The sequence below is a fragment of the Pristiophorus japonicus genome, chromosome 11, assembly GCF_044704955.1.
Source record: "Pristiophorus japonicus isolate sPriJap1 chromosome 11, sPriJap1.hap1, whole genome shotgun sequence".
Classification (NCBI taxonomy): Eukaryota; Metazoa; Chordata; class Chondrichthyes; family Pristiophoridae; genus Pristiophorus; species Pristiophorus japonicus.
In genome coordinates, this window is record NC_091987.1 from 65,788,108 (window position 1) to 65,815,302 (window position 27,195).

General features: G+C 45.8%; 1 protein-coding gene across 6 annotated transcripts in view; it reads right to left on the reverse strand.

The window, feature by feature from the left end:
* Positions 1-27,195, reverse strand: part of nme7 (NME/NM23 family member 7) — a 337,368-nt gene that overhangs the window by 122,795 nt on the left and 187,378 nt on the right. For all 6 annotated transcript variants that reach the window (XM_070893470.1, XM_070893467.1, XM_070893471.1 and 3 more), the window contains exon 9: positions 23,270-23,371. In XM_070893470.1, coding sequence (XP_070749571.1) covers positions 23,270-23,371 — 102 coding nt within the window. The remainder of the gene's footprint in view (positions 1-23,269; positions 23,372-27,195) is intronic.

The following is a 27,195-nucleotide window of genomic DNA, read 5'->3' on the forward strand; positions in this document are numbered from 1 at the left end:
AGTTTATGGGCAGGAGGGTTGCTGCAGATGGGATTCGGCCCACCGAATCCAAAACAGAGGCAATTCGATGAGCGCCCAGGCCCGGCAACACATCGGAGTTGCGTTCATTTCTGGGACTCTTGAACTATTTTGGGAACTTTCTGCCGAACTTAAGCACATTGTTGGAGCCACTACACGTGCTCCTGCGTAAGGGTTGTGATTGGTTTTGGGGGGACTGTCAAGAACGGGCTTTCAATCAGGCGCGGAACCTACTTTGTTCAAATAAGTTGTTGACCCTGTACGACCCCCGTAAGAAATTGGTTCTGTCGTGTGATGCATCGACCTATGGGGTTGGGTGCGTGTTGCAGCAGGGTAATGCTGAGGGCCAACTACAACCTGTGGCTTATGCCTCTAGGTCGCTCTCTGAAGCTGAACGGGGATATGGGATGGTTGAGAAGGAAGCACTCGCATGTGTCTATGGGGTGAAAAAGATGCATCAGTACCTTTTTGGCAGGAGGTTCGAATTAGAAACGGACCACAAGCCATTAACATCCCTGCTGTCAGACAGCAAGGCTGTCAATGCCAATGATTCAGCTCGCACACAGCGATGGGCTCTCACGCTCGCTGCGTATGACTGCACCATCCGGCACCGGCCCAGCACCGAAAACTGCGCTAACGCGCTCAGCAGGCTTCCACTCGCCACCACTGAGGGGGCAGCGGAGCAAAGCGCTGAGATGGTCATGGCTGTCGATGCCTTTGACAGCGCAGGCTCCCCCATCACAGCCCGCCAGATCAAAATCTGGACCAACAGAGATCCCCTCCTGTCCTTGATTAAGAAATGTGTCCTGACTGGGGATTGGGCGTCCGCACATGGAGCATGCCCGGAGGAGAGGTCAGACCATTTCACAGACGGATGGATGAGCTCTCCATCCAAGCCGACTGCCTACTATGGGGCAGCCGGGTAGTCATGCCCCAGAGGGGCAGGGAAGCATTCATCAGGGAATTCCACAGAGAGCACCCAGGCATCGTGCTGATGAAGGCCATTGCCCGGTCACATTTGTGGTGGCCGGGAATTGATTCAGACCTGGAACAGTGTGTTCGCAGGTGAATGACGTGTGCCCAGATAGGTGATGCCCCCAGGGAGGCCCCGCTCAGCCCGTGGCCCTGGCCCACCAGGCCATGGCCACGTATTCATGTAGACTACGCGGGTCTGTTCATGGGAAAAATGTTTCTCATTGTGGTTGATGCGTACTCGAAATGGATAGAGTGCATCATTTTGAATTCGTGCACGATATCCACCACTGTGGAGAGTCTGCGCGCGGTCTTTGCGACCCACGGCTTGCTGGACAGCGAGAATGGCCCATGTTTCACAAGCTACAAATTCCGATAATGGCATTAACCATGTCATGACAGCACCTTTCAAGCCGGCCTCCAATGACCAGGCGGAACGTGCGGTCCAAATCATAAAACAAGGCATGCTCCGGATTCAAGGACCCTCCCTTCAATACCGCCTATCGCGCCTCCTGCTGGCCTACAGGTCCCGACCACACGCGCTCACGGGGGTCCTACCCGCGGAGCTACTCATAGAAACATAGAAACATAGAAAATAGGTGCAGGAGTAGGCCATTCGGCCCTTCGAGCCTGCACCGCCATTCAATGAGTTCATGGCTGAACATGCAACTTCAGTACCCCATTCCTGCTTTCTTGCCATATCCCTTGATCCCCCTAGTAGTAAGGACTACATCTAACTCCTTTTTGAATATATTTAGTGAATTGGCCTCAACAACTTTCTGTGGTAGAGAATTCCACAGGTTCACCACTCTCTGGGTGAAGAAGTTTTTCCTCATCTCGGTCCTAAATGGCTTACCCCTTATCCTTAGACTGTGACCCCTGGTTCTGGACTTCCCCAACATTGGGAACATTCTTCCTGCATCTAACCTGTCTAAACCCATCAGAATTTTAAACGTTTCTATAAGGTCCCCTCTCATTCTTCTGAACTCCAGTGAATACAAGCCCAGTTGATTTAGTCTTTCTTGATAGGTCAGTCCCGCCATCCCGGGAATCAGTCTGGTGAACCTTCGCTGCACTCCCTCATTCACAAAAATGTCCTTCCTCAGGTTAGGAGACCAAAACTGTACACAATACTCCAGGTGTGGACTCACCAAGGCCATGTACAACTGTAGCAACACCTCCCTGCCCCTGTACTCAAATCCTCTCGCTATGAAGGCCAACATGCCATTTGCTTTCTTAACCGCCTGCTGTACCTGCATGCCAACCTTCAATGACTGATGTACCATGACACCCAGGTCTCGTTGCACCTCCCCTTTTCCTAATCTGTCACCATTCAGATAATAGTCTGTCTCTCTGTTTTTACCACCAAAGTGGACAACCTCACATTTATCCACATTATACTTCATCTGCCATTCATTTGCCCACTCACCTAACCTATCCAAGTCGCTCTGCAGCCTCATTGCATCCTCCTCGCAGCTCACACTGCCACCTAACTTAGTGTCATCCGCAAATTTGGAGATACTACATTTAATCCCCTCGTCTAAATCATTAATGTACAGTGTAAACAGCTGGGGCCCCAGCACAGAACCTTGCGGTACCCCACTACTCACCGCCTGACATTCTGAAAAGTACCCATTTACTCCTACTCTTTGCTTCCTGTCTGACAACCATTTCTCAATCCATGTCAGCACACTACCCCCAATCCCATGTGCTTTAACTTTGCACATTAATCTCTTGTGTGGAACCTTGTCGAAAGCCTTCTGAAAGTCCAAATATACCACATCAAATGGTTCTCCCTTGTCCACTCTACTGGAAACATCCTCAAAAAATACCAGAAGATTTGTCAAGCATGATTTCCCTTTCACAAATCCATGCTGACTTGGATCTATCATGTCACCTCTTTCCAAATGCGCTGCTATGACATCCTTAATAATTGATTCCATCATCTTACCCACTACCGATGTCAGGCTGACCGGTCTATAATTCCCTGTTTTCTCTCTCCCTCCTTTTTTAAAAAGTGGGGTTATATTGGCTACCCTCCACTCGATAGGAACTGATCCAGAGTCAATGGAATGTTGGAAAATGACTGTCAATGCATCCGCTATTTCCAAGGCCACCTCCTTAAGTACTCTGGGATGCAGTCCATCAGGCCCTGGAGATTTATCGGCCTTCAATCCCATCAATTTCCCCAACACAATTTCTCGACTAATAAGGATTTCCCTCAGTTCCTCCTCCTTGCTAGATCCTCTGACCCTTCTTATATCCGGAATGTTGTTAGTGTCCTCCTTAGTGAATACCGAACCAAAGTACTTGTTCAATTGGTCCGCCATTTCTTTGTTCCTCGTTATGACTTCCCCTGATTCTGACTGCAGGGGACCTACGTTTGTCTTTACTAACCTTTTTCTCTTTACATATCTATAGAAACTTTTGCAATCCGTCTTAATATTCCCTGCAAGCTTTTTCTCGTACTCCATTTTCCCTGCCCTAATCAAACCCTTTGTCTTCCTCTGCTGAGTTCTAAATTTCTCCCAGTCTCTGGGTTCGCTGCTATTTCTGGCCATTTTGTATGCCACTTCCTTGGCTTTAATACTATCCCTGATTTCCCTTGATAGCCACAGTTGACCCACCTTCGCTTTTTTATTTTTATGCCAGTCAGGAATGTACAATTGTTGTAGTTCATCCATGCGGTCTCTAAATGTCTGCCATTGCCCATCCACAGTCAACCCCTCAAGTATCATTCGTCAATCAATCCTAGCCAATTCACGCCTCATACATTCAAAGTTACCCTTCTTTAAGTTCTGGACCACGGTCTCTGAATTAACTGTTTAATTCTCCATCCAAATGCAGAATTCCACCATATTATGGTCACTCTTCCCCAAGGGGCCTCGCACAACGAGATTGCTAATTAATCCTCTCTCATTACACAACACCCAGTCTAAGATGGCCTCCCCCCTAGTTGGTTCCTCGACATATTGGTCTAGAAAACCATCTCTTATGCACTCCAGGAAATCCTCCTCCACCGTATTGCTTCCAGTTTGGTTAGCCCAATCTATGTGCATATTAAAGTCACCCATTATAACTGCTGCACCCTTATTGCATGCACCCATAATTTCTTGTTTGATGCCCTCCCCAACATCACTACTACTGTTTGGAGGTCTGTACACAACTCCCACTAACGTTTTTTGCCCTTTGGTATTCTACAGCTCTACCCAATATAGATTCCACATCATTCAAGCTAATGTCCTTCCTAACTATTATATTAATCTCCTCTTTAACCAGCAATGCTACCCCATCTCCTTTTCCTTTTATTCTATCCTTCCTGAATGTTGAATACCCCTGGATGTTGAGTTCCCAGCCCTGATCATCCTGGAGCCACGTCTCCGTAATCCCAATCACATCATATTTGTTAACATCTATTTGCACAGTTAATTCATCCACCTTATTACGGATACTCCTTGCATTAAGACACAAAGCCTTCAGGCTTGTTTTTTTAACACCCTTTGTCCTTTTAGAATTTTGTTGTGCAGTGGCCCTTTTTGTTCTTTGTCTTGCGTTTCTCTGCCCTCCACTTTTTCTCATCTCCTTTCTGTTTTTTGCTTTTGTCTCCTTTTTGTTTCCCTCTGTCTCCCTCCATTGGTTCCCATTCCCCTACCATATTAGTTTAACTCCTCCCCAACAGCACTAGCAAACACTCCCCCTAGGACATTGGTTCCGGTCCTGCCCAGGTGCAGACCGTCCGGTTTGTACTGGTCCCACCTCCCCCAGAACCGGTTCCAATGCCCCAGGAATTTGAATCCCTCCCTGCTGCACCACTGCTCAAGCCACGTATTCATCTGCGCTATCCTGCGATTCCTACTCTGACTAACACGTGGTACTGGTAGCAATCCCGAGATTACTACTTTTGAGGTCCTACTTTTTAATTTAGCTTCTAGCTCCTTAAATTAGTTTCGTAGGACCTCATCCCTTTTTTTACCTATGTCGTTGGTACCAATGTGCACCACTACAACTGGCTGTTCTCGCTCCCTTTTTAGAATGTCCTGCACCCGCTCCGAGACATCCTTGACCTTTGCACTAGGGAGGCAACATACTATCCTGGAGTCTCGGTTGCGGCCGCAGAAACGCCTATCTATTCCCCTAACAATTGAATCCCCTATCACTATCGCTCTCCCACTCTTTTTCCTGCCCTCCTGTGCAACAGAGCCAGCCACGGTGCCATGAACTTGGCTACTGCTGCCCTCCCCTGATGAGTCATCTCCCTCAACAGTACTCAAAGCAGTGTATCTGTTTTGCAGGGGGATGACCACAGGGGACCCTTGCACTACCTTCTTTGCACTGCTCTTCCTGCTGGTCTTCCATTCCCTATCTGGCTGTGGACCCTTCTCCTGTGGTATGACCAACTCGCTGCACATGCTACTCACGTCATACTCATGAAATGAACACTCAAAACTCGGCTGTCCCTCATTCATCCAGTTCTGTCCGACATTGTTGAAGGCAGCGCCAGTCCCAAAACGAGTACCATGACCGAAATTCAAGGGGGAGATGTATAGAAATTGATGACCCCGTATTTGTTGTCAATCACGCTTTGGGCCCAAATGGCTTGAGGGTACTGCAATAGACAAAGAGGGGAATAGGGTCATAGTGGTTAAACTTAACAATGGGCAGATATGCCGCAAGCATCTGGACCAAGTAAAAAAGAAGGTTCAGCATGGACACTGAGGAACCTGAGGAATATCATGAGATGGTATTCACACCACCATCAGTGAACGAGCAACAAGAACATTCAGCAGCATGCACAGTCCCTGCGGTCAGCCCGGAATCACCACAGGTTACACACGCATACCAAGGCTCAACAACCAGAGCCCCAACTGCGGCGCTCCACGAGAGAGCGCAGACCACCCGAGAGACTTAACCTATGATCCCAATAAGATGTTGAGGGAGAGGTGATGTCATGTATGTAACCTTTATGTAACAACACTGCAATACTGTATATACGTAAGAAATGCACACCTTGACCACAGGGGGTGAACTCGTGGGAGACACTCCTCACCTGGTCATCCAGGTATATAAAGGGAGGTCCCACGCAGGGTCATCACTTCTTGGTCCTGTGAATAAAGGTTCAGGTCATGGAGTGACCTTGTCCATTGAATGTGCCTCGTGTGGATTTGTGGTATTGTGAAAGGATTTTACAGGAACAACCTCGATCTTCAAACTCTCTATACTTTAAATAGCTTCTGTACTTCACTCGCCGGCTTTGGACAACGGTTCGTCAATGCTTCTTGCCTGCCCCATCCTGCTTATGTCGACTTTGTCCTTCCATGGGATTTCTGACTTTGACCCTTGTCTCCCTACTATTGTATCCCATTAATTACTACATTTTAAACAGGCCTATGCAACCTGAGCTTTTCCCATGTCCATTTGCGTGCACATGTTGGCTGCCACTCCAGACCCAAGTCATTCAATACTTTTCCAATTTTTCCCCCTCTTTTCCTTTTCTCCCTAACCCTCCTTGACGGCTCTCTCCTGTCGTCATGCCTCCTTTCGTAAGAACATAAGAAATAGCAGCAGGGGCAGGCCATTCGGACCCTCGAGCCTGCTCTACCATTGAATATCATAGCTGATTTTCTACCTCAATTTCACTTTCTTGCACTATCCCCATAATCCCTTGATTCCCTTAATATCCAAAAATCTATCGATCTCTGTCTTGAATATACTCACGACTGAGCATCCATAGCCATCTGGGGTAGAGAATTCCAAAGATTCACCACCCTCTGAGTGAAGAAATTTCTCCTCATCTCAGTCCTAAATGGCCGACCCCTTATTCTGAGACTGTGACCCCCGCCTGGTTCTAGACTCCCCAGTCAGGGGAAACATCCTCCCTGCATCTACCCTGTCAAGCCCTGTAAGAATTTTGTATGTTTCAATGCGATCACCTCGCATTCTTCTAAACTCTAGAGAATATAGGCCTAGTCTACTCAATCTATAGGACAATCCCCCTATCCCAGGAATCAGTCTTGTCAACCTTTGTTGCACTCCCTCTGTGGCAAGTATATCCTTCCTTGGGTAGGGAGACCAAAACGGTATAGAATATACCAGGTGTGGTCCCACCAGGGCCCTATATAATTGCAGTAAGGCAATCCTTTTGTAATAAAGGCCAACATACCATTTGCTTTCTTAAATGCTTGCTGCACCTGCATGTTAACTTTCAGTGATTTGTGTACAAAGATACCCAGGTCCCTCTGAACACCAACATTTCCCAATCTTTCACCGTTTAAAAAATACTCTGTTTTTCTATTTTTCCTACCAAAGTGGATAACTTCACATTTCTCCACATTATAATCCATTTGCCATGTTCTTGTCCATCACTTAGCCTGTCTATATTCTCTTGAAGCCTCTTTGCATCCTCCTCACAAGTTACATTCCCACTTAGCTTTTATCATCAGAAAACTTGAATATATTACATTTGGTCCTCTCATCCAAATCATTGATATAGATTGTGAATAGCTGAGGCCCAAGGATTGATCTTCGCGATACCCCACTAGATACAGCCTGCCAACCCAAAATGACCTGTTTATTCCTACTCTGTTTTCTGTCTGTTAACCAATCCTCAATCCATGCTAGTGTATTTCCCCCAACCCCATGAGTCCTAATTTTGTTTAATAACCTCGTGTGGCACCTTATCGAATGCCTTCTGAAAATCCAAATTCATCACATCCAGTGATGCCTCCTTATCTTTTTTGCTAGTTACAACCTCCAAATACCTGTAACAGATTTGTCAAACATCTCTCCTCTCTTGGATACTCTGCCCTCCCAAATCCCTACTCCAACGCTTCATTACTCTTCGACCTTCCTAATCTCCTGCTGTCGTCCTAGGTTTGACTCCCTCCTAGATAAGCCTACAGCTTCCCTCCATTGCTCTCTTAGCATCCTACGAAGGGCCCATCGAGGCACTCCTCACAGCCTCCTTACCAGCAGCAACCCCAACTGTCCCACCCTAATCTCTCGCTGACCTTCCCACCCAGCATGCCCACTAGGGGCTAATCTTGCCAATCTCCTCCCCATCCAACTCATCCACCCCAACGCTGACCAAGTGGACATGGCAATGGGGGTGCCATCACCTATCCTCTCCGCATCTCCCTCCAGAATGTCTGTTCACTTTTGAACAAGGCCCTTGCCATCCATGAGCTTATCGTGGATGACTGCATCAACATCATGGTCCTCACGGAAACTTGGTTGAGGGGTGATGACACCTTTCGCTTAAATGAAGCCTCCCCGCCTGGCTGTACTTTCCACCACTTGCCCCACTCATACCACCATGGTGGCAGTGTGGCTCTCATCAGCAAATCACACCTTGGTCTGTCGCCTACTCCTCTGGCACTTTCTCCTCCTTTTGAGCATCTCACCTTATTCCACCCCTCTCATTTAAAATTCTCACTCTCTACCGCCCACCTAAGTACCATGAAAATGTTATTACCGATATTTCTTCACTGGTTTCGTTCCTCAGCCTCTGCACCGAACGACTTCTTACCCTCAGTGATTTTAACCTCCATCTCAATTCATCTTACTCTGCCTCCTGAGTTCACGAGCCTCCTATCCTCCCTTGATCTCTCCCTCCATGTAAACTCCCCAACCAATACTCATGGCCACCCCCTCGACCTTGCCATCTCTCGTGTCCTTGCTACTCCCATCATGTCAATCGCAGATAAGGCCATCTCCGACCACCTCCTCGTATCACTCTCCATCCACATCTCCCTTCCACACCACCCGCTCTCCCACCACCAACTCTACCTCCTTCTGTGTCCACCCCTGGAAAAAATTCTCTCCCAACTCTCTTATAAATGCAGTTATGAACTCCCAACTGTCCAGTCTTTGGCCCTTCATTCACCATGACATTTCTGCTGCCGATCTGCTTAACCACACCCTCACCACCATCTTTGATGCCCTGGTCCCTATTAAAAGAATTACTCTCTCTCACCCTGGCCGTTCCCCTTGGTACGGCCCTCATCTTCGTTTCCTCAAGTCCAACTTGAACGGATATGGTGGACAACTGGTTTAGCCATTCACCGCCAGATCTGGCTGGACCACATAAAGCATTATCGGGTCCTGCTCTCGTCTGCCAAAATTGATCACTATTCTAGAATCATTCTGGAGTGCAAAGATAAACCCGGTTTCTATTCTCCACTGCTAACTGTCTTCTTAAATCCCTCTTCCCTGTCTCCAACCTCACCTCTGAAAATAAGTGTGATGGTCTCCAAGATTGAGACCCTCCATTCAGCTGCCTCTGTCACTTCCCTTCCTTCTCCTAGCCCACCGGGCCAAACTTCCTCTGGTGTCCCCCAAGGAACTATCCTTGGCCCCCTCCTATTTCTCATCTACATGTTGCCCCTTGGCGACATCATCCAAAAACACAGCATTTGTTTCCACATGTACACTGTTGACACCCAGCTCTACCTCACTACCACTTCTCTCGATATCTCCACTGTCTCTAAATTGTCAGACTGCTTATCCGACATCCATTTCTGGATGAGCAGAAATTTTCTTCAATGTTGGGAAGACCAAAGCCGTTGTTTTCAGTCCCCACCACAAACTCCATACCCTAGCCACCGACTCCATCCCACTCCCCAACCTCTGTCTGAGGCTGAACCACACTGTTCGCAACCCTGGTGTAATATCTGACCATAAAATTAGCTTTTGACCACATATCCGCAGTATAATTAAGACCGCCTATATCCACCTCCGCAACATCGCCCGTCGCCTCAGCTCATCCGCTGCTGAAACTCTCATCCATGCCTTTGTTATCTCTAGACTTGACTATTCCAACACACTCCTGGCTGGTCTACCACATTCTACCCTCCGTAAACTTGAGCTGATCTAAAACTTCGTGTCTTAACTCGAACCAAGTCCCGCTCACCCATCACCCCTGTGCTCACTGACCTACAGTGGCTCCCAGTTAAGCAAAGTCTCGATTTCAAAATTCTCATCCTTGTTTTCAAATCCCTCCATGGCCTCGTCCCTCCCTATCTCTCCTTCAGCCCTTAACCTCTCCCCACTCCTTGCCCAAGTTATCTGCGCTCCTCTAATTCTGCCCTCTTGAGCATCCCTGATTATAATTGGCTCACTATTGGTGGCTGTGCCTTTTGTTGCCTAACGCCTAAAGCTCTGGAATTCCATGCCTAAATTTCTCTGCCTCTTTTTCCTCCTTTAAGACGCTCCTTTAAAACCTACCTCTTTTGCCCTAATTTCTCCTTATGTGGCTCAGTGTCAAATTTTTTGTCTCATAATACCCATGTGAAGCGCCTTGGGACGTTTTACTACATTAAAGGCGTTAAATGTTGTTGTTGTTGTCATCTACCTGACAATGTGCAAAATTGCTCAAGTTTGTCTGGTCCACAAAAAGGAGGAAAAATCCAATCCGACCAATTACCATCCCATTAGTCTACATTCAATCATCAGCAAAATGATAAAAGGTGTCGTCAACAGTGCTATCAAACAGCACTTACTCACCAATAACCTGCTCACCGATACTCAGTTTGGATTCCGTCAGCATCACTCAGCTCCAAACCTCATTACAGCCTTGGACCAAACATGGACAATAAGAGCTGAATTCCAGAGATGAGGTGAGAGTGACTGCCCTTGACATCAAGGCAGTATTTGACTGAGTGTGGAATCAAGGAACCCTAGTAAAATTGAAGTCAATAGGTATCAGGGGTAAAAGTCTCCACTGGCTGGAGTTATACCTAGCACAAAAGGAAGATGGTTGTGATTGTTGGGAGTCCAATCATCTCAACCCCAAGACATTGAAACAGGAGTTCCTCACGGTGGTGTCCTAGGTCCAACCATTTTCAGCTGCTTAAGTAATTACCTTCCTTCCATCATAGAGTCAGATGTGGGATGTTTGCTGATGATTGCACGGAGTTCAGTTCCATTTGCAACTCCTCAGATAACGAAGCAGTCCATTGCCGCATGCAGCAAGACCTGGACTATGTTTCAGGCCCGGGCTGATGTGACAAGTAACATTCGCGCCACTCAAGTAACAGGCAATGACCATCTCTAACAAGAGAGAGTCTAACCACCGCTCCTTGACATTCAACGGCATTATCATCATTGAATCTTCCACCATCAACACCCTGGGGGTCACCACTGACCAGAACCTTAACTGGACCAACCACAAATAATGTGGTTACAAGAACAGGTCAGAGGCTGGGTATTCGGCGGCAAGTGTCTCACCACCTGACTCCCCAAAGCCTTTCCTCCATCTACAAGGCACAAGTCAGGAGTGTGATGGAATACTCTCCCTTGCCTGGACAAGTGCAGCTCCAACAACACTCAAGAAGCTTGACATCATTCAGGACAAAGCAGCCAGTTTGATTGGCATCGCATCTAGCATCTTCAACATTCACTCCCTCCACCACTGGCGCACCCCGGCTGCAGTGTCAACCATCTACAAGATGCACTACAGCAACTCGCTAAGGCTTCTTCGACAGCATCTCTCTAACTTGTGAGTTCTACCACCTAGAAGGACAAGGGCTGCAGCGAATGGGAAGACCACTAACTCCAAGTTCCCCTCTAAGTCGCACACCATATTGACTTGGAAATATATCACCATTCCTTCAATGCTAGAACTCCCTCCCTAACAGCACTGTGGGAGTACATTCATCAACAGACTGCAGCGGTTCAAGGCAGCAGCTCACAACCACTTTCCCAAGGGCAATTAGGGATGGACAATAAATGCTGGCCTTGCCAGCAACGCCCACATCCCAGGACGAATAATTAAAAAAAGTCTTGAAATAAAATCTGTAGTTAATTACATACAAACTTTTTACAAGACAATATGTAAATAATGAGACATATTTTTAAAGTTAAGTAAAATAAAATAAATGCTTCCTTTGTATAGTAATAAATTATCCAATTTTTTGCTATTACATATATTTTTATTATCTCACATTCAATGGTATTGTGAACAAGAAGGGTTCATCTCTTCAGGAGAAGTTTTGATACTTCTCATCCAGCCAAATGTGTTAATATAAAAAGTACTAGTTTGGAACATAATAGCAAAAGAACAAAATGAACTAGGCTTTATCACCCATTCTTCTAATTTTCCTATCCTTGTTTGCTTAGCATGCATCAATTCCTCAGGAAGTAAAGCAGATATAAATAAAGCTTTATACTAACAGTCATGTCAAAATTGCTATGTGACTCAAATAACAAGGGAGATGAGACAAAGGATCAGATTTTCCTCAACAATGGAGTGGTCTAGTTCAGAACTCAAGAAACTCATCACATTTATGCTTGGCAAATTACAGCATGAGTCACAGCTACATGTGATCTCCTGACCAGAGAAAGATGAATCAAGCATCACAAATATAAAGGCCATTGAGTGACAAAAAGTAAGGATTTACAGCCCCAATTAAATCTATTTTTCTCCTTTATTTCTATTGCTTTGAGTTTGCTGTTCCGCTACTTTACTTTTTAAAACAAATGCCTATTCAAAAGCAGCACAATATATACATTATATATAACACATACACAGGTTGAGTGTCTGAAATCCGGAAACCTCGGGACCGAGGCCATTCCGGATTCCAGGTATTTCCGGATTTTGGAATGTCTTTGCCTGGATCGAGGTAGGTGGGGTCTAGCAGCCGAGGTAAGGGGGAGAGGGGGGAGAAGAGGGGTCCGGAAGGGAGGGGGGGGGGGGGGAGAGAAGGGGGAGAGCCGGGGCCGGGGGGAGAAGGGAGGGAGCCGGGGCCGGGACGTGGTCGGGCCGCGGCGGGCGAAGTTGCGGCAAAGTCGGGGCAGGGGTCAGGCCACCGAGGGCCGGGCGAGGTCGGGCCGCCGAGGGCCGGAGCGAGGTAGGGCTCGGGCGAGGTTGGGCCGCCGAGGTTCGGAGCGATGTCGGGCCGGGGCGGGCGAAGTCGAGCATCTGAGGCGGGGGGAGTCCGGATTTCAGAACATTTTCCGGTTTCCAAATTACCCCACCACAGATTGGCCCGGTGTCCGGATTCTGGAACATTCCGAATTTTGGAACTCCGGATTTCGGATGCTCAACCTATATATAGTATTTATAAAACATACAATGTAAAGATACAAATTAAGGGCTCAATTTTCCTGGGTCATTTGCGCTATTTTTTTGTCATGCGGCGTTTTTTTCTGGTGTAATTATTTAATTCCATTTCCCCCTGGAATCTGCGCCGGCAGAACTACTTTAGTTACAATTTTTCTAGGTTTGGTTTTTTTGACGCCAGTTTTCAGCATTTTTCGCAGTTTGACCAAATTTTTTTTAACCTATGTCGGCGTACCTGGCCACCCCCGAAAAACCTTCTGGTGAGAAATTGTTGCAGAAAGACACCAATGTTTTTCATCGAAGTTTTTGGAGGGAGTCTCTAACACTTGAAATATCCATAATAAAGTTCAACTTTTTTTAACCTTTCAGCGGAGTGCATGGAAATTTCTTGGATTTCTGAAGTTTTCTTTTTTTTTTTTACACTCACACACCACCACCGAACGTCTTCAAGCAGCGTTGGAGCGGGGTCGTAGCGTCAGCCGTCAGAATCGGCCCCGCTCCCGGACACAGGGGCTCAGCTGGAAAACATGCCCAGGGGTGGGGAAGAGGTAGCGATCGGAAGGCTGCTGTACTGAGCCCGTGGAGGGAGGTGCCAATTGGAAGGCTGCTGCACTATGCACAAGACTGCAATGAGTTAGGGGGAATGGGGGGGGGGGGGGGGGGGTGCGGAGAGAAGGGGAGAAGTCACAACACTGCAATGAGTTTTGGGGGGGCAGAGAAGTCCACCCATACAGACCTTGGGGAGAGAGAACAAAGAACCTGTCCTGCCTGCTATGTTAATAATGGAACAAATAATGAAAATGATTCAGATTTAACATAAAATGTTTTATTCAAAAGTTTAACAAACAGTTCTTTGTACTCAACTTTAATAAAATGATTCTTGTATCAAACTTTAAAGTTTTCAGTTACGATCACTTACAAACTTTAAGATCACTTACGAACTTTTAAACTTGTCAATTTACGTAACTTACAAAAATCTTTTAATTTGAGAACAGTTACAACAGTAACAATAATAATAACAGCAGCAGCAAAGAAAGGCTGCACCCATCTCTCCTTCCCCTTATTCTAAGACCACCCTCTGCGCTTGTTCTTGGTGACTCCACCACCCCTGCCAGCAGGCGATGGCGCAATGTTTCTGGGGTTGGTACCAAGCTTATTCTTTCTAAGATCTCGGGTAGTGCGCACCTGTGGGGGGGGGGGGGGGGGGGGGGCTGCAGGCGGCAATGTGGTGCTCTTCAGAGGCTGGTCTGGGGATTGGAGTGGGAGTGGCAGTTGATTCTGTCAATGGGCGGGGGGTCTGGGCGTATTCCCTTATTGCAGCAGCTAACTCCAACATGCCGTCCCTCATGCGCCCTGACAGTGTCTCAACGACTTGCAACATTCCCTCCCTCATGTTGAGCAAAACTGTCCCAACTACCTGTGACAGTCCCTCCCTCATGTTCAGTGATAATGTTTGCACCAGCTCTGAAATTCCCTCCCTGATGTTCACTGACAGCGCTTCACCGACCTGTGACATTCTCTCCCTCATGGTCACTGACATCGTTCCCATTTCTCGTGAGATTGTTGTTACTTCTCCCGACTGTCCTGCCATCCCACTGATGGTGTCCAGGAGTGATCGCATAAGGTCAATGCTCTTCCCACTCATTGCCATCATCTGATCCAGATCTGTTAGATCCTGCACCTCAGGAGAGTGCGGTCAAGCTCTCCTTCCCCTCCTCCCCACGAGTGTGCCTGGCTGCACCCCACCACTGGGACCCGCAGCCTCGGATGTTAGGAAACCATGGAATGTCCCACCAACACTCAAACCACTAGTCACGGAAGGGGCTAGCACCTCAATGGGCAGCACCTGCACCTCCACCAAAGTCAGTAAAACAGTGGGGGCTTCATCCACTCCCCCTCACGCTCTTGATATGGAAGGTGGGATTGGAAGATGTTCTCCTCTTCAGGCTCATCCGTGTCTGAATCTTCTTCTGCATCTTCAGGGTTGGCCTCAAGTTCTGCAAAATATAACAGAACAGACAAATGGTTAGCAGTAGAGGAGGGGGCAGGGTGGATGGCATGAGTAGGCTCACACAGCGCAGGCAGCAGGCTGATCTGAAGGACCACAATGAATGATAGCACATTGCATCAATCGAAGCGTTGCTGATGGAGACATCCCCAGGAACCGAAGCCCGTGCAGTACTTAACATTTAGCAAAGCCAGACTGTGCAATTTGTAGGACTTACCCTCTCCCTCGAGTGTGGGCCCGGCTTGTGCAGTGGTGGTTGCTTTTCTCCAGGCAGGACCCATTAAAGCAGTGTCCCTCTCTTCCAATGGTGTCAGTGGGTGCAGATTTGCTGGGCCTTCTCCTGTTCAAGTTCTTTCCCTTTTATTATGTGCCACCTTCCGCTGCAAAGATAAAAATGCAACTTTTTAGAGAGGTTGTTTTTCTGCTGGGTGGGACATATACAGCTGGTCGCATTTACAATTGCAATTCCATTGAATAAATTAAAATATTACTTGCACTACTTGACCAAGGTCCTGCCACTTCTTCTTACACTGGCCTCCAGATCTCGTGGTGGTCACCATTGGGCAGTAATCTTCTGCAACTTGGTTCCAGTGTTTCTTCATTTCTTTGGGTGGAACTTTTATGTGACCTCTGCTGGTGTCCAGCTCCTGCCATCTGTTCTCAATGACAGTAACTAGTGTCTCCACTTCATCCTGTAAGAAATTCTTGGTCCTTGCACCGTGTTGCATCTTGTATTGTTGCAGATCCGATTTTTCCAATGCTCTCACACAGCACTCCTTCTCACACACACAACTGGCTCTTTAAAATGGCCAATTGCCAACCCAGAGCTATACTGCGCATGCGTGCCCATTGAAATAACGTCAAAGACGTCACTTTTTTTGTCAGCATGCCCAGAAGGTGCGGCATCGTTCTTTTCGGCGCAGACAGCAGGCTCCACCCCCCGAGGCAACTGGACACGCTGCACAGCGCCAAATTTGAATTATACATCGGGGAAACTTTGGCAAAATACTTCTGCCGCATTTCTGGAATAGAAAAACGGGTGTAACTCTGGCAATACGGCAGAAAACGGGCTTGGGCAAAATTGAGCCCGAAGTGTCTACAATATGCCCCATTTAATGTTTTTTAAATGATAAACACAAGCTATAGAAATCTCAATTTACTTAAATGCAGAATTAATGTGCATAAGCTACGTCCATTTTTTAGTAGACAGCTTATGCAACGTCTGAGATTTGCTTTATCAATGATCACAAATTCCTACATAGTTAGTGCATTCTAATAACATTCGAATTCCACAATATTACACTGAACAAGTACAATTACAAAACCATCGAATAATTCATGAGGTATATATTTTTTTTAAGTTGGAGATTGATGTGGTTAAGGATTTGATTGAAGACATTAGAGCCTAGAAATTCGGCGCACTGGAAATTAGGCCGGAAATGTGCGCGCGCATCCTGCCTGCCATATTGGGGCCTTAGGAGATCTATTTTTGAGCACAAAGGAGGAATGCCCTGCACCGAAATGTGAGGCTTGAGGCACCAAATATTGGGGCCCCGACCTCAGCATAATGGAGACGGAGTGGCATGAACAGTCAGTCGGTGAATAGGACTAATATCACATTTGGAAATGCTGCTTGCCCTGCTGCATAAAATTCTGTGCCTATTTTGGTGCAAAAGTAGTGCAGTTCTGGCATGGCTGCCAGCATTTCACCTGTTCTAAAATGCACAGTCTGCTGACAGGAGATGCACCCACCCCAAAAATGGTGCCTGTATGCCAATGACAGGATAATGAGGGCCGCAGCTGCTGTCCCAGAAATACTACATTTACAGTAGAATTGCACCAGACTTAAGTTAAGTCTATAGAAAAAGAATAAGTTACCTGTGTGATTTGCAAAGCAAGAAGTGTTTGAGTTCACAGGCGTTGAATGCCCACAAACCCTGATATATCAGCTTTGATTTAAAAATTAGAATTTTTTTTCAGCTATACAACTAACAAAGGATCCTGTAATGTTCCTTTCAGTAGTTTCAGACAGGGAAATCTTTTGCTTCTCACGTTCTATCATGGAGTCCTTAAAATGTGGTTCACTATGGGCAATCCCATGTCAGTTCTTATATTGGAGAAACAGGAGAAGGAAGAACAAATAAAAACAGTAAATTAACAATGGGAGGCCTTCAAAGATGAGATGATTTGGGTACAGACTACACATATTCCCATGAGGGAAAAGGAAGGCTAACCAGAGCTAGAGCTCTCTAGATGACTAAAGATATAAAGATTAAAATTAAACAGAAAAAGGAGGCTTCTGACAATTATTAGGCTCATAACAGTAGAGAATCAAGCTGGATACAGAAGAGGGGCAAAGAGAGAATATGAGAATAGATTAGTGGTTAACATAAAAAGGAACCCAAAAGTCTGTTATAAACAAACAGTAAAAGGCTAGTAGTCAAAAGGAAGGGTGGGGCCGATTTGGGACCAAAAAGGAGATCTTCTTGTAGAGGCAGAGGGCATGGCTGAGGTACTAAATGACTCCTTTGCATCATTCTAAGGAAGAGGATGCTGCCAATGCAGCAGTAAAGGAGGAGGTAGTAGCGATATTGCATAGGATAAAAATAGATAAAGAGGAGTTACTTATAATGTTGGCAGTCTGGATGGGATGCATCCTATGTTACTGAGGGAAGTAAAGATGGAAATTAAGGAGGCTCTGGCCACAATCTTCCTTAGCTAGGAGGGGGAAGACTGCAAATGTTACTCCTAGGTTCAAAAAAAGGGAGGGGGATAAACTCGGCAACTACAGGCTAACAAGCCTAACATCAATGGTGGGGAAACTTTGAAACACAATAATCTGGGACAAAATGAATTGTTATTGGAAAAGTATGGGCTAATAAATGAAAGTCAGCATGGATTTGTTAAAGGAAAATCGTGTTTGACTAACTTGATTGAGTTCTTTTTTGAAATAATGGAGAGGGTTGATGAAGGTAGTGCGGTTGATGTGTATATGGACTTTCAAAAAGATATTTGATAAAGTAGCACATAATAGACTTGTGAGCAAAATTATAGCCCATGGTGATTTAAAAGACAGCAGCAGTGTGGATATGAAATTGGCTAAAGGATAGAAAGCAGACAGTAGTGGTGAACGTTTTTTTTCCAAAGTGTGCACATGACACAAAACTCTGAAATTAAATAAAAAATGATGAAGATAGTAACGGACTTCAGGAGGACGTGGAGAGACAGATGTCAAGGCTTTGGAGAGGGTGCAGAAGTTATGTGGAGTGACTAGAGAAGCTGGGGTTGTTCTCCTTAGAGCAAAGAAGGTTAAGAGGAGATTTGATAGTGATAGAGGTGCTCAAAATCATGAAGGTTTTGATGGAGTAAATAAGGAGAAATTGTTTCCAGTGGCAGAAGGGTCAATAACCAGAGGACATAGATGGAAGGTGAAAGGCAAAGGAACTACAGGTGATATGAGGGCATTTTTTTTTTAAACATAGCGAGTTGTTGTGATCTTGAATGCCTGAAAGAGTGGTGGAAGCAGATTCAATATTAGCTTTCAAAAGGGAATTGGATAAATACTTGAAGAGAAAAATTTACAGGGCTATGGGGAAAGAACAGGTGAGTGGGACTAATTGGATAGCTCTATCAAATAACCGGCTCAGGCACGATGGGCCGAATGGCCTCCTTCTGTACTGTATCATTCTATGATTCTAAAATGAGACATACATAAGATAAGACTACTCCAAAGGCAAAAATAGGCAATTAGAAAGTACCCTTCCACCACAGTTCCCTAACGTCTCAGAAGAGGTCAGATTAAGGGTTCTGTAAGGAGGTGCAGAAAAAACTCTCTCCCTCTCAAACATAAAAAAAACAACAGACTAACTTGAAAACACTGCACTGCACACATATATCTACAAAAGTGCATCTTACTACCATCAATGCTTGCCTCTAGGTGCCTGTATCTGTGCAATTCCAAAACCTACCTTGGTGCTACATTGAGGTGATACCCAAGGGCAGGGACAGCAGTGGTGTGGTGCTTGGCTATGATATCATGAGCTTCTTTTGACCAAGGTGGCCCTCATCTCAGGGCTTCAGTGTCCCAGGAGGAATCTTCAGCAGGCTGTGTCGTCATTGAAGGTGCATGGGCAGCTTAATCTTGTATCCTGACACCTGCATAAGCAGGCATCTGATAGGGGCTTACTGGAATAGTAACATAATCTGTCACCTGAAGAGAGAACAGCAATCAAGAAGATGGATCCTAGCCACAACATTTGTGGATAGTATTGAGTCCTTGATCTGTATGCCCACTGAATAGCAAGAGGACAGACTTGATGTTATTCGTTAGATTCTGCAGACCTAGAGAGATGTTGCCCTGGAGCTCTCTGTAGCTGTTTGCCTGTATTCTCTACAAATGGTCCCCCAAGGCTTGAAGCTCAGTGGTCAGAGCATCTGACTGGTCTTGGTCGCTTTGTCAGGGAGCACAGATGCAGATGCTCGTGGTGTCACCAGTCACTCCCAGTAAAGGCACATTGTGTTGAATATTGGCACTTAGGATAGCATTCGACTGCCCATTGGCATCTGTCTCAAGTCCTCTGAGACAGACGCACAAGTCCTCAGTGCCTCCTTGGGAGTGCGATTATCATCCATGATCTAAGGCCACAAGGTCAAGAGTTAGGGAATAACTTCTGCAAAATCTCCACTCCCCACTATCATCACCTCTGACACCATGAGGGTAATGAATGAAGAAACTGCAAGAGGAGCTGGGTGAGCTGGTAGCTTGTTTTGGTTGCTGTGATGAAGTCACTAAACATCTTTTTGCATCAGATTTCAATGAGATGGCACACACTGGCACAGCCACCTCACTCCACAAAGGGCATATCACATTCTTAGCAGGTTTCTGGCTCCAACTCCAAGCAGACCATCCTTCTTGCTGCATATCTCTGTTACAAGGACATGCAAGTTCGGCTTCATGAAGTTCGTCATTTAGTTCTATGAAATGGTTTCCATCCTTGTTACTCATGTTGCCTGCTTCCTCCATGCCATCATTGTCCCCTTAAGCAGCAATGGGTTTTATACCCTGCTGCTGTAACAGGTTTTTGCCTCTCCAAGTATTTTCTGCCCCATGCCCCCTGCTCCCATTCCCTCCCCATATGATGCTATGGTCCTCTTACGATCCAGCTCCAGCTATGCACTATTTTCTTCAAACCCATTATATCTGAGGTGTTATAGGCTGTATTTACATAACCTTGAGAAGGATAGAAAGGCTAACAGGATATCGCAGGTACATTTTTATATTATCTTTGCCGTATCAAAATACATAAGCAAATGGATTAAAGTAACAGACTGTATTTGCATATATATTTTTTAAACTCATTGTAGTTTGAGCAATCCACCAAAGTTTGCAAACTAGTATCAACAACCAAACGTTTTCCAGCATTGTGCTTCCTATGATGTCCTAAGAATTAAAATTCCTCTAATTAGTGAGGTTTGGTTAGAATGGGCCCAAAGTTTGCCCACCCCCGCCCCCGCTTAGAATGGCGTGAGGTGCGCCGACTTTGTAGAAGAAAAACCGTGCCTAAAACTTACCTCGGTATTCTTCCCACTGCTGGAACGTTGCAGGCCCTTGGCGTAATGCAGCAGAAGCAGTGGGGGGCGGAGCTAGAGCCGTGCTGGATCAACACAGCTGGCAGGGGGGGGCGGGGATAGGGCACAGCATGTTTGTGAATGCCGGCAGCGTTGTGCATGCGCGTTGGAGCGTGCGTGCATGCGCAATGGGTCAGAAACAATGGCTCTCCTCCTGCTGCTTGCCTGCCTCCCGCCCCTAGCCCTGGCCGAAGGGCTTGCCTGCCGGTGCGGCGTGTTGTCCCCGAATGGCTCTCCTCTTGCTGCTGCTTGCCTGCCTCCTGCCCTCCCTAGCCCTGGCTGAAGGACTTGCCTGCCAGTGCGGTGTGTTGTCTCGAATGACTCTCCTCCTGCCTCCTGCCCGCCCCTAGCCCTGGCAGAAGGGCTTGCCTGCCGGTGCGGCGTGTCGTCCCCGAAGAGCTCTCCTGTGCTTCTTGTGCGTGCTGCAGTCGGCGAGGTAGGACTTTTTATTTTTTAGTAATTTATTTATTTTTCATTTATTATTGATGATGTTTTTTTAAGCTTCTTTAATGTCGTTGTGAAGGTGTTTAGTGCTTTGCGAGGTCCTCTCACTGCCCTTCACTTCTCTCCCTCCCCCCCCCCCCCATCTCTGGCTACCTGCGCTGATTTCTTAGCTCACCGCAAGGTTTTTCTGTGTGGACACAAGTGGCCACATACGCTGGCCTAAGTTAGTTTGGAGTAACTTTTAGCTATCTAAACTTGCTTAAATGGCCAAAACAGGTGTAAGTGGCTGGTAAAGGCCCCTCTTGAAAAAAAAACGAAACTTAAAAAAAAAACTAACTAACTCACTTACATTGGAGCAAATTAAATGGACAGAATTGCGATTTTTAAGATACTCCAAAAAAATCTAGTTGCTCCAAAAAAAGAGCAACTTCTGGGCAAACTTGGGCCCAATGTTACTACTTATTGAATCATTTCTTGCACACACAGAAGGAATGTGCTTAAGACCAGACTTTGATACATAGGGTGTGTAGATTATTACAATGACTTTGAATGACAGTGATCAAAGTCTGGCAATAGACTTTCTTACAATTATTAAAAGTGAAGAATGTTTTTCAAGATGAAATGCATGTGAACAACCAACTAATGTCTTTAAGCACTGAAATGCCCAATTTTCTTGTACAATACCAAAATATCTACACCATCATAACATATAGCACATTCTTCTTAATATGTACATTGAAATAATAAATTAAATGTTACATGATTTTGTGCCTGTTCCATTTCATTCCTTCCCACTGGTACCTTATTTTCTTGTTTGGTTTCAAGATAGCATAGTTTGGGTCATGTCCAAGATCAATACTAGGCTGACTGATACAAGGTTTGGGTCTCTTTGGGACACAGCTGATCCAGTCAGTTTTTCCATTTCTCTCCCACTAACAGAAATCAATCAATTTTCATGTGACCAAGCTACAAACTGATAAAACTCACCTAATTGCAGCAATGAGTGTGAATGTCAGTCATGGTTCTGACTCCAACATTTTAACATGAAAGCAACTTGGTCATCTTTGTGATAATCCTTTAATGCCTCTCTCATTTTATAAAAAAGTGATATTTTTCTCTTAATTTTGGTCTGTAGTGAAGTTAAAATCTCTTACATTTTCTGGAGAGTCTTTGTGGCATGACTGAGAAAGTGAGTTGGAAACTTACTTTCCAGGTCTGCACAATGCCACTCCATAGTCACCTGGGTGAAGCCTATGTTTTCTCTGCGCCATCCAAAGGTGTCACAGCTCAAATCAGTATGTGAAATCACACTTGCAAACCCACACCCAGTCACTCTACAGCATTTGTATTGAAATCCCAACTTGTTGGGTTACCATCCTACTCATCTCCTTCACTTTCTGAGAAGGCAGACAGTTAGCCTCTGCTACTTTTGAATTAACAGCTTACATTTATGCAGCAGTCTTATGTATCCGAGTCACCTGGAGGTACACAAGCGTGCCATGGATGAGCTCAATCCCAATTTCCCCTCTCCCTGTACCCTGGTGAAGTGCTTTGACAATGCATTCATCTTGTCCAGAAAACTCAAATTAGTAAATTATAGAGTGGTGAGCCACCTTACAGCAGCCTCATCGACTCAAAATCTTTTGAACCATAATGCTCAAAGCAGATTATACAAAATGCAATCCAATTAAAATAATCTTCAGTCACAATTCAGCATGGTGGCTCTATTATCTCCTGACCTTTACTAGAAGGGTGATTTTCTAAATAAAACTTTTTATTTGGTTCTCAAGGAAAATCAGTGCATATGGGTTTGTAGTAAATTGAAGTTTAATTGAAGGAAATTAATTTAAATGTATGGCCTTACCTTTCAATTTAAATGGAGTATGATCAAGCCACTAATCATGGCTGTAAGAAGAATTTTTTCAATATGGAAATGAATACACTATATAATATAGATTTGTACAAGTCAAACTATAGCATGGATCCGACAAGTGATATGTGCACTTCAAAAATGCAGTATGTGCGATAGTGAGGGAGCTCGCTATAAAAAGGAAGCCACTTTCACTGATCTAAAATATACTAATGCTTTAAAAAAGTTCAGCAACCTACTCAGCAGCCTTTGAAATTTGACTATAACTTACAGGGTCTGATGGTCCACAGCATTCTCTAAATGACTTCTGAATATCATTTCCTTGGAATTCAAAAGCAAGACAAGACCCCGAAGAGAGTTCCATTACCATATCCTGTAAAGGAACATAAAATCGTTAGTGCAGGTAGAATAATTGTGACATTTCTTCTGCCACCCCCCACCAAGCGGTACTTGTACATTGCAGCATAGTTATTCGATGGGAAATTAAGCAATTCTCAACTGTTAATTTCTGATCTGAGAGCAACACATTCAGGTAATTATTTGGGCATTTTTTTTAAAAACTTAAATCAGGCTAGTAACAATTGTTAATGAATGACAGTGCCTGAAGCCCTGGTCAAGAGCAAGCTGATTTCAGTTCACAAAGATCAGATTTAGTGGTATTGTAGTATTAGCTCTTATTTTACAGAAAATAACTGAAAATATTAAACCGAAGAAACAACACAAGCTGACAACACATTTTTGAAATCTTTTATTATGTTCCCACAACCAACACTAATTCAATTCTGTTGGAATGCGACTCCACACTTGTAAAATTTAATTTTCAGTGCTAAAGAGGTTGTTTGGCAGTAATTATGACATATCAAGTCATTAAAAATACACTTACACCTGAATGAACCAGCCCTAACTTTTTCTGCTGTGTTTAGTGGGTAAGTATTGCAACTTCACGCCCTTACATCGATTTCAATGGCCTGTCTGGTGAGGTACAGTTATAACATAATTCAGACCGAAACTTTTGGATTTCAGCATTTAACTGACCACGTGCATACTCTGGAAGATACTGTCCAATTTAGTCCATAATAATGGTGAATGCTGTTATAGCCTTACCATTATTCTCAACACAAAATCTGAGCCAGTATATATATGTCCTGGCTCACTGTCAACTTAACAAAGATAGAGGGCAGTACTGAATAGTTCCAATGTGAATCAAGGGGCTGGATTTTCGGTTCTGCTCATTTTGGGGCGGGAATGGTGGTGGGGCAGTTTAGTTTGCATCCAGGAACAGTTTGCATCTCAGTCAGCAACATTCAACAGCTGAGTCCTGAGTGTGGGGTGGAGCGCTAAGAGAGGCGTTACACACCTCTCTTAGGGCGCTAGGCTGGTATGCAAGTGAAAATCCTGAGCTAAACAGCCGTCCTTGGAGCACTGTAAGAGAGGCATGAGGGGCAAAAAAAAACCTAAAGAAAAAACACCAAAAACATTCCCAATAAATAACTCACGCCATCACAACATAAATCGCAAAAAAAATGTAAAAAACAATTACACTTACCTGAAGTCGACATTACTTGCCTCACTGCAACCGCTACAGCTCGGACCGCCTGCTTTCTACGGGCGCTCTACGGAGTGCAAAGGGTCGGTCGGCAGGCAGCCAAAAATGAAGCCAGTGTCACAACCAGGGGTGTTGCACACCAGCTCGCCTCTTCCAGGTGGTAATGCCCTGCTCCCCGCGAAATCAGCACTATAAGTCCCGGGGGGGCTCTGGATGCTGGTCGCCCACCGGGTGGTGCTTACTGCGGTGATTTCCACCCCCTCCGGGGCGCTAACAGGGGCAGCAGAAGCCCAAAAATACAGCCCATGATGATATAATGTGCATTTGATTGGAATGTGATATCAGCTCAAGGCAGCAGAGTGCTGCTAACATAAGATTATTCCACCACTAAACTACCACTTTGGGTTGGTTTCAGTGGAGTTGGCCAGAAGGAACCACTTTGGATCTGACTTTCCTCTATTAGAATTCACCCCATGTATTAGGGATTCCATGCTCTCCCTGTAGATAGGTTTGCAGAGGTAAATAAAATGAGAGTGGCTGAGTGAAGAAAGCAAATCATGCACATTAGAGGCTCCATGTTCTTCAGGAACTTGGAGTGTTACTGCTCATACACAGGTACATAACTACTATGATGATTCGATTATGATGTACCTGCTCATGTGCAGTAATACTCTGAGGTTTGAAGGAAACTGAAATGTGACTGCGGATTAATATATTCTCACTGAGCAAGTAAGAAAATATTGCTTCATAAATTTCACCTTTGCCAGTACTTCACTAGAACAACATCAAGATCAGTTAATATTTTTACCATAAGGCACCAAATAGAAAAATGCTGCCATGGACATTCAAACTCTTATAAAAGTCTATAAGAACCACAGGCAGCAAGAACACAAAACACTAGGGGGTAGAAATTGCCCTCCCACCCTGTTTCGGTGGTTTTTACCACAGCTGCAGTTCAGGTTGTCTTGAGTGACATTCGGCTCTTTGTTTTTTTTTTGTTTTGATCTGGAAGTCGGGCTTAATGGGGGCGGTGACTACACCTGAGGGGCAAAGACGTGGTGGTGACAGCAACTGAGGGGCGGAAGTTAGGGGCGGTACCGAGACACCGCCGCAATGATGTCATCACGGCGCCACGTCACCACGGCCCTCCCCTTCACTTAAAGGGGAGAGATTCGCGATTTCAAAAGTTCAGCCCATTGGGCCATCAGGGAGGGTTTCGGCAGGGCCAGTAACCTGGCACCCAAGAGGCAGTGCGCCCTCCCCTGTAGAAGGCCACAGCCTCACTGGACCACCAGGAAAAAGCTTATTTTGGCATGGCTGGGCGGGCCGAAGATTTGCCGAGGGGAATGTCGCTGTCTGGGGTTTAGATCGGCGGTACGCACGGTGATGACGCGCTTAAGATGGGTCGGCAGCAGTGGAGCGGGAAGGGGGAGGGAGAACAGGGCACCGCCGGGAAAATTCAGGAGGACAATTGGGCTAGCAGCGGCCATTCCACCAAAAGTCGGCAACTACTCCACTCCGCAGCGTGGCCACCAATTTGCGGTGGTGCCAGGCCATAAGGAAAGGGGCAATTTCAGCCCCTAGGTTATGTGCGTTTTCAGGATATGACACTTGGATAAAAGGCACCAAACATGCATTAATCCCAGCCAAATCAAGCATTATGGCCAGAACTTTCTTTACCTGGGCGGATCAGATGCGGGCGGGCAGTGTGGCTTGTCGGGACCCTGTTCTTCTTTTCATCGCACTTCTCAGAGCAACTTTTCCTTAATGGTGCCTATGCAAGCCTGTGCGTTTCCCGGCCCTATTAAATGGTGTGGGTCTGATGATGTCATTGAATACTCATTCCAGCCAGGATATTTAAAGGAGCCTTGACCAAATTGCATTTGAAGGTTCATCTAGAAGTGTGCAGGCAGTACATTTCAGCATCTGCTTACTGCTCAGCCTTGCACACATGGCTTCACAGAGGCCCATGTTCTCAGATGTGGAGGGAGTCAGAGGACGCAGGGAGGTCCTCTTACCTTCTGTTGAGCAGAAGAGACCTCCCCCAGGAGACTAAATGAGCCTAGCTGGAGATAGCAGAGGAGGTCAACAGTAGGGATGTGATGAGGAGGACCTGGGTTCAGTGCTGGAAGCGCTTCAATTATCACATTAGATCAAGAAAGGTGAGTGCAAAGCCACACTTAACTTCATCCTGCTGTGCCTCACATCACATCGCCATCACTCTGCCTTCCCAAGCCTAATCCCGCACATCAGTACTCAAACCAACATACCTTGTAACTCCACCCATCCCTCTCTATCTACATAATCACATCTCCATCTGACTAACCACCCCTCACACTCACCCTCATCATAATGCAATCACACCAACTGAGAACACACAAGGCCACTTTGCATTGGCACCACACTCTAAAGATGTAACCCACACATTCCTTACACTCATGCCATCGCACTCACTCAAACATCTCTTCTTTCCCTCCTTACAGGAGAAGAGAGCCCACAATAAGAGGGAGAGGGAGAGAACTGGAGGTGGCCCTCCTCATTCGCCATATTGACTACAACAGAGGAGGTCACCCTAGAGGTCTCTAGAGTTGCAGAGTAGCTGGTAGTGGGAGACATCTCAGCAATTTGGTGACAGAATTACATCTCATAAA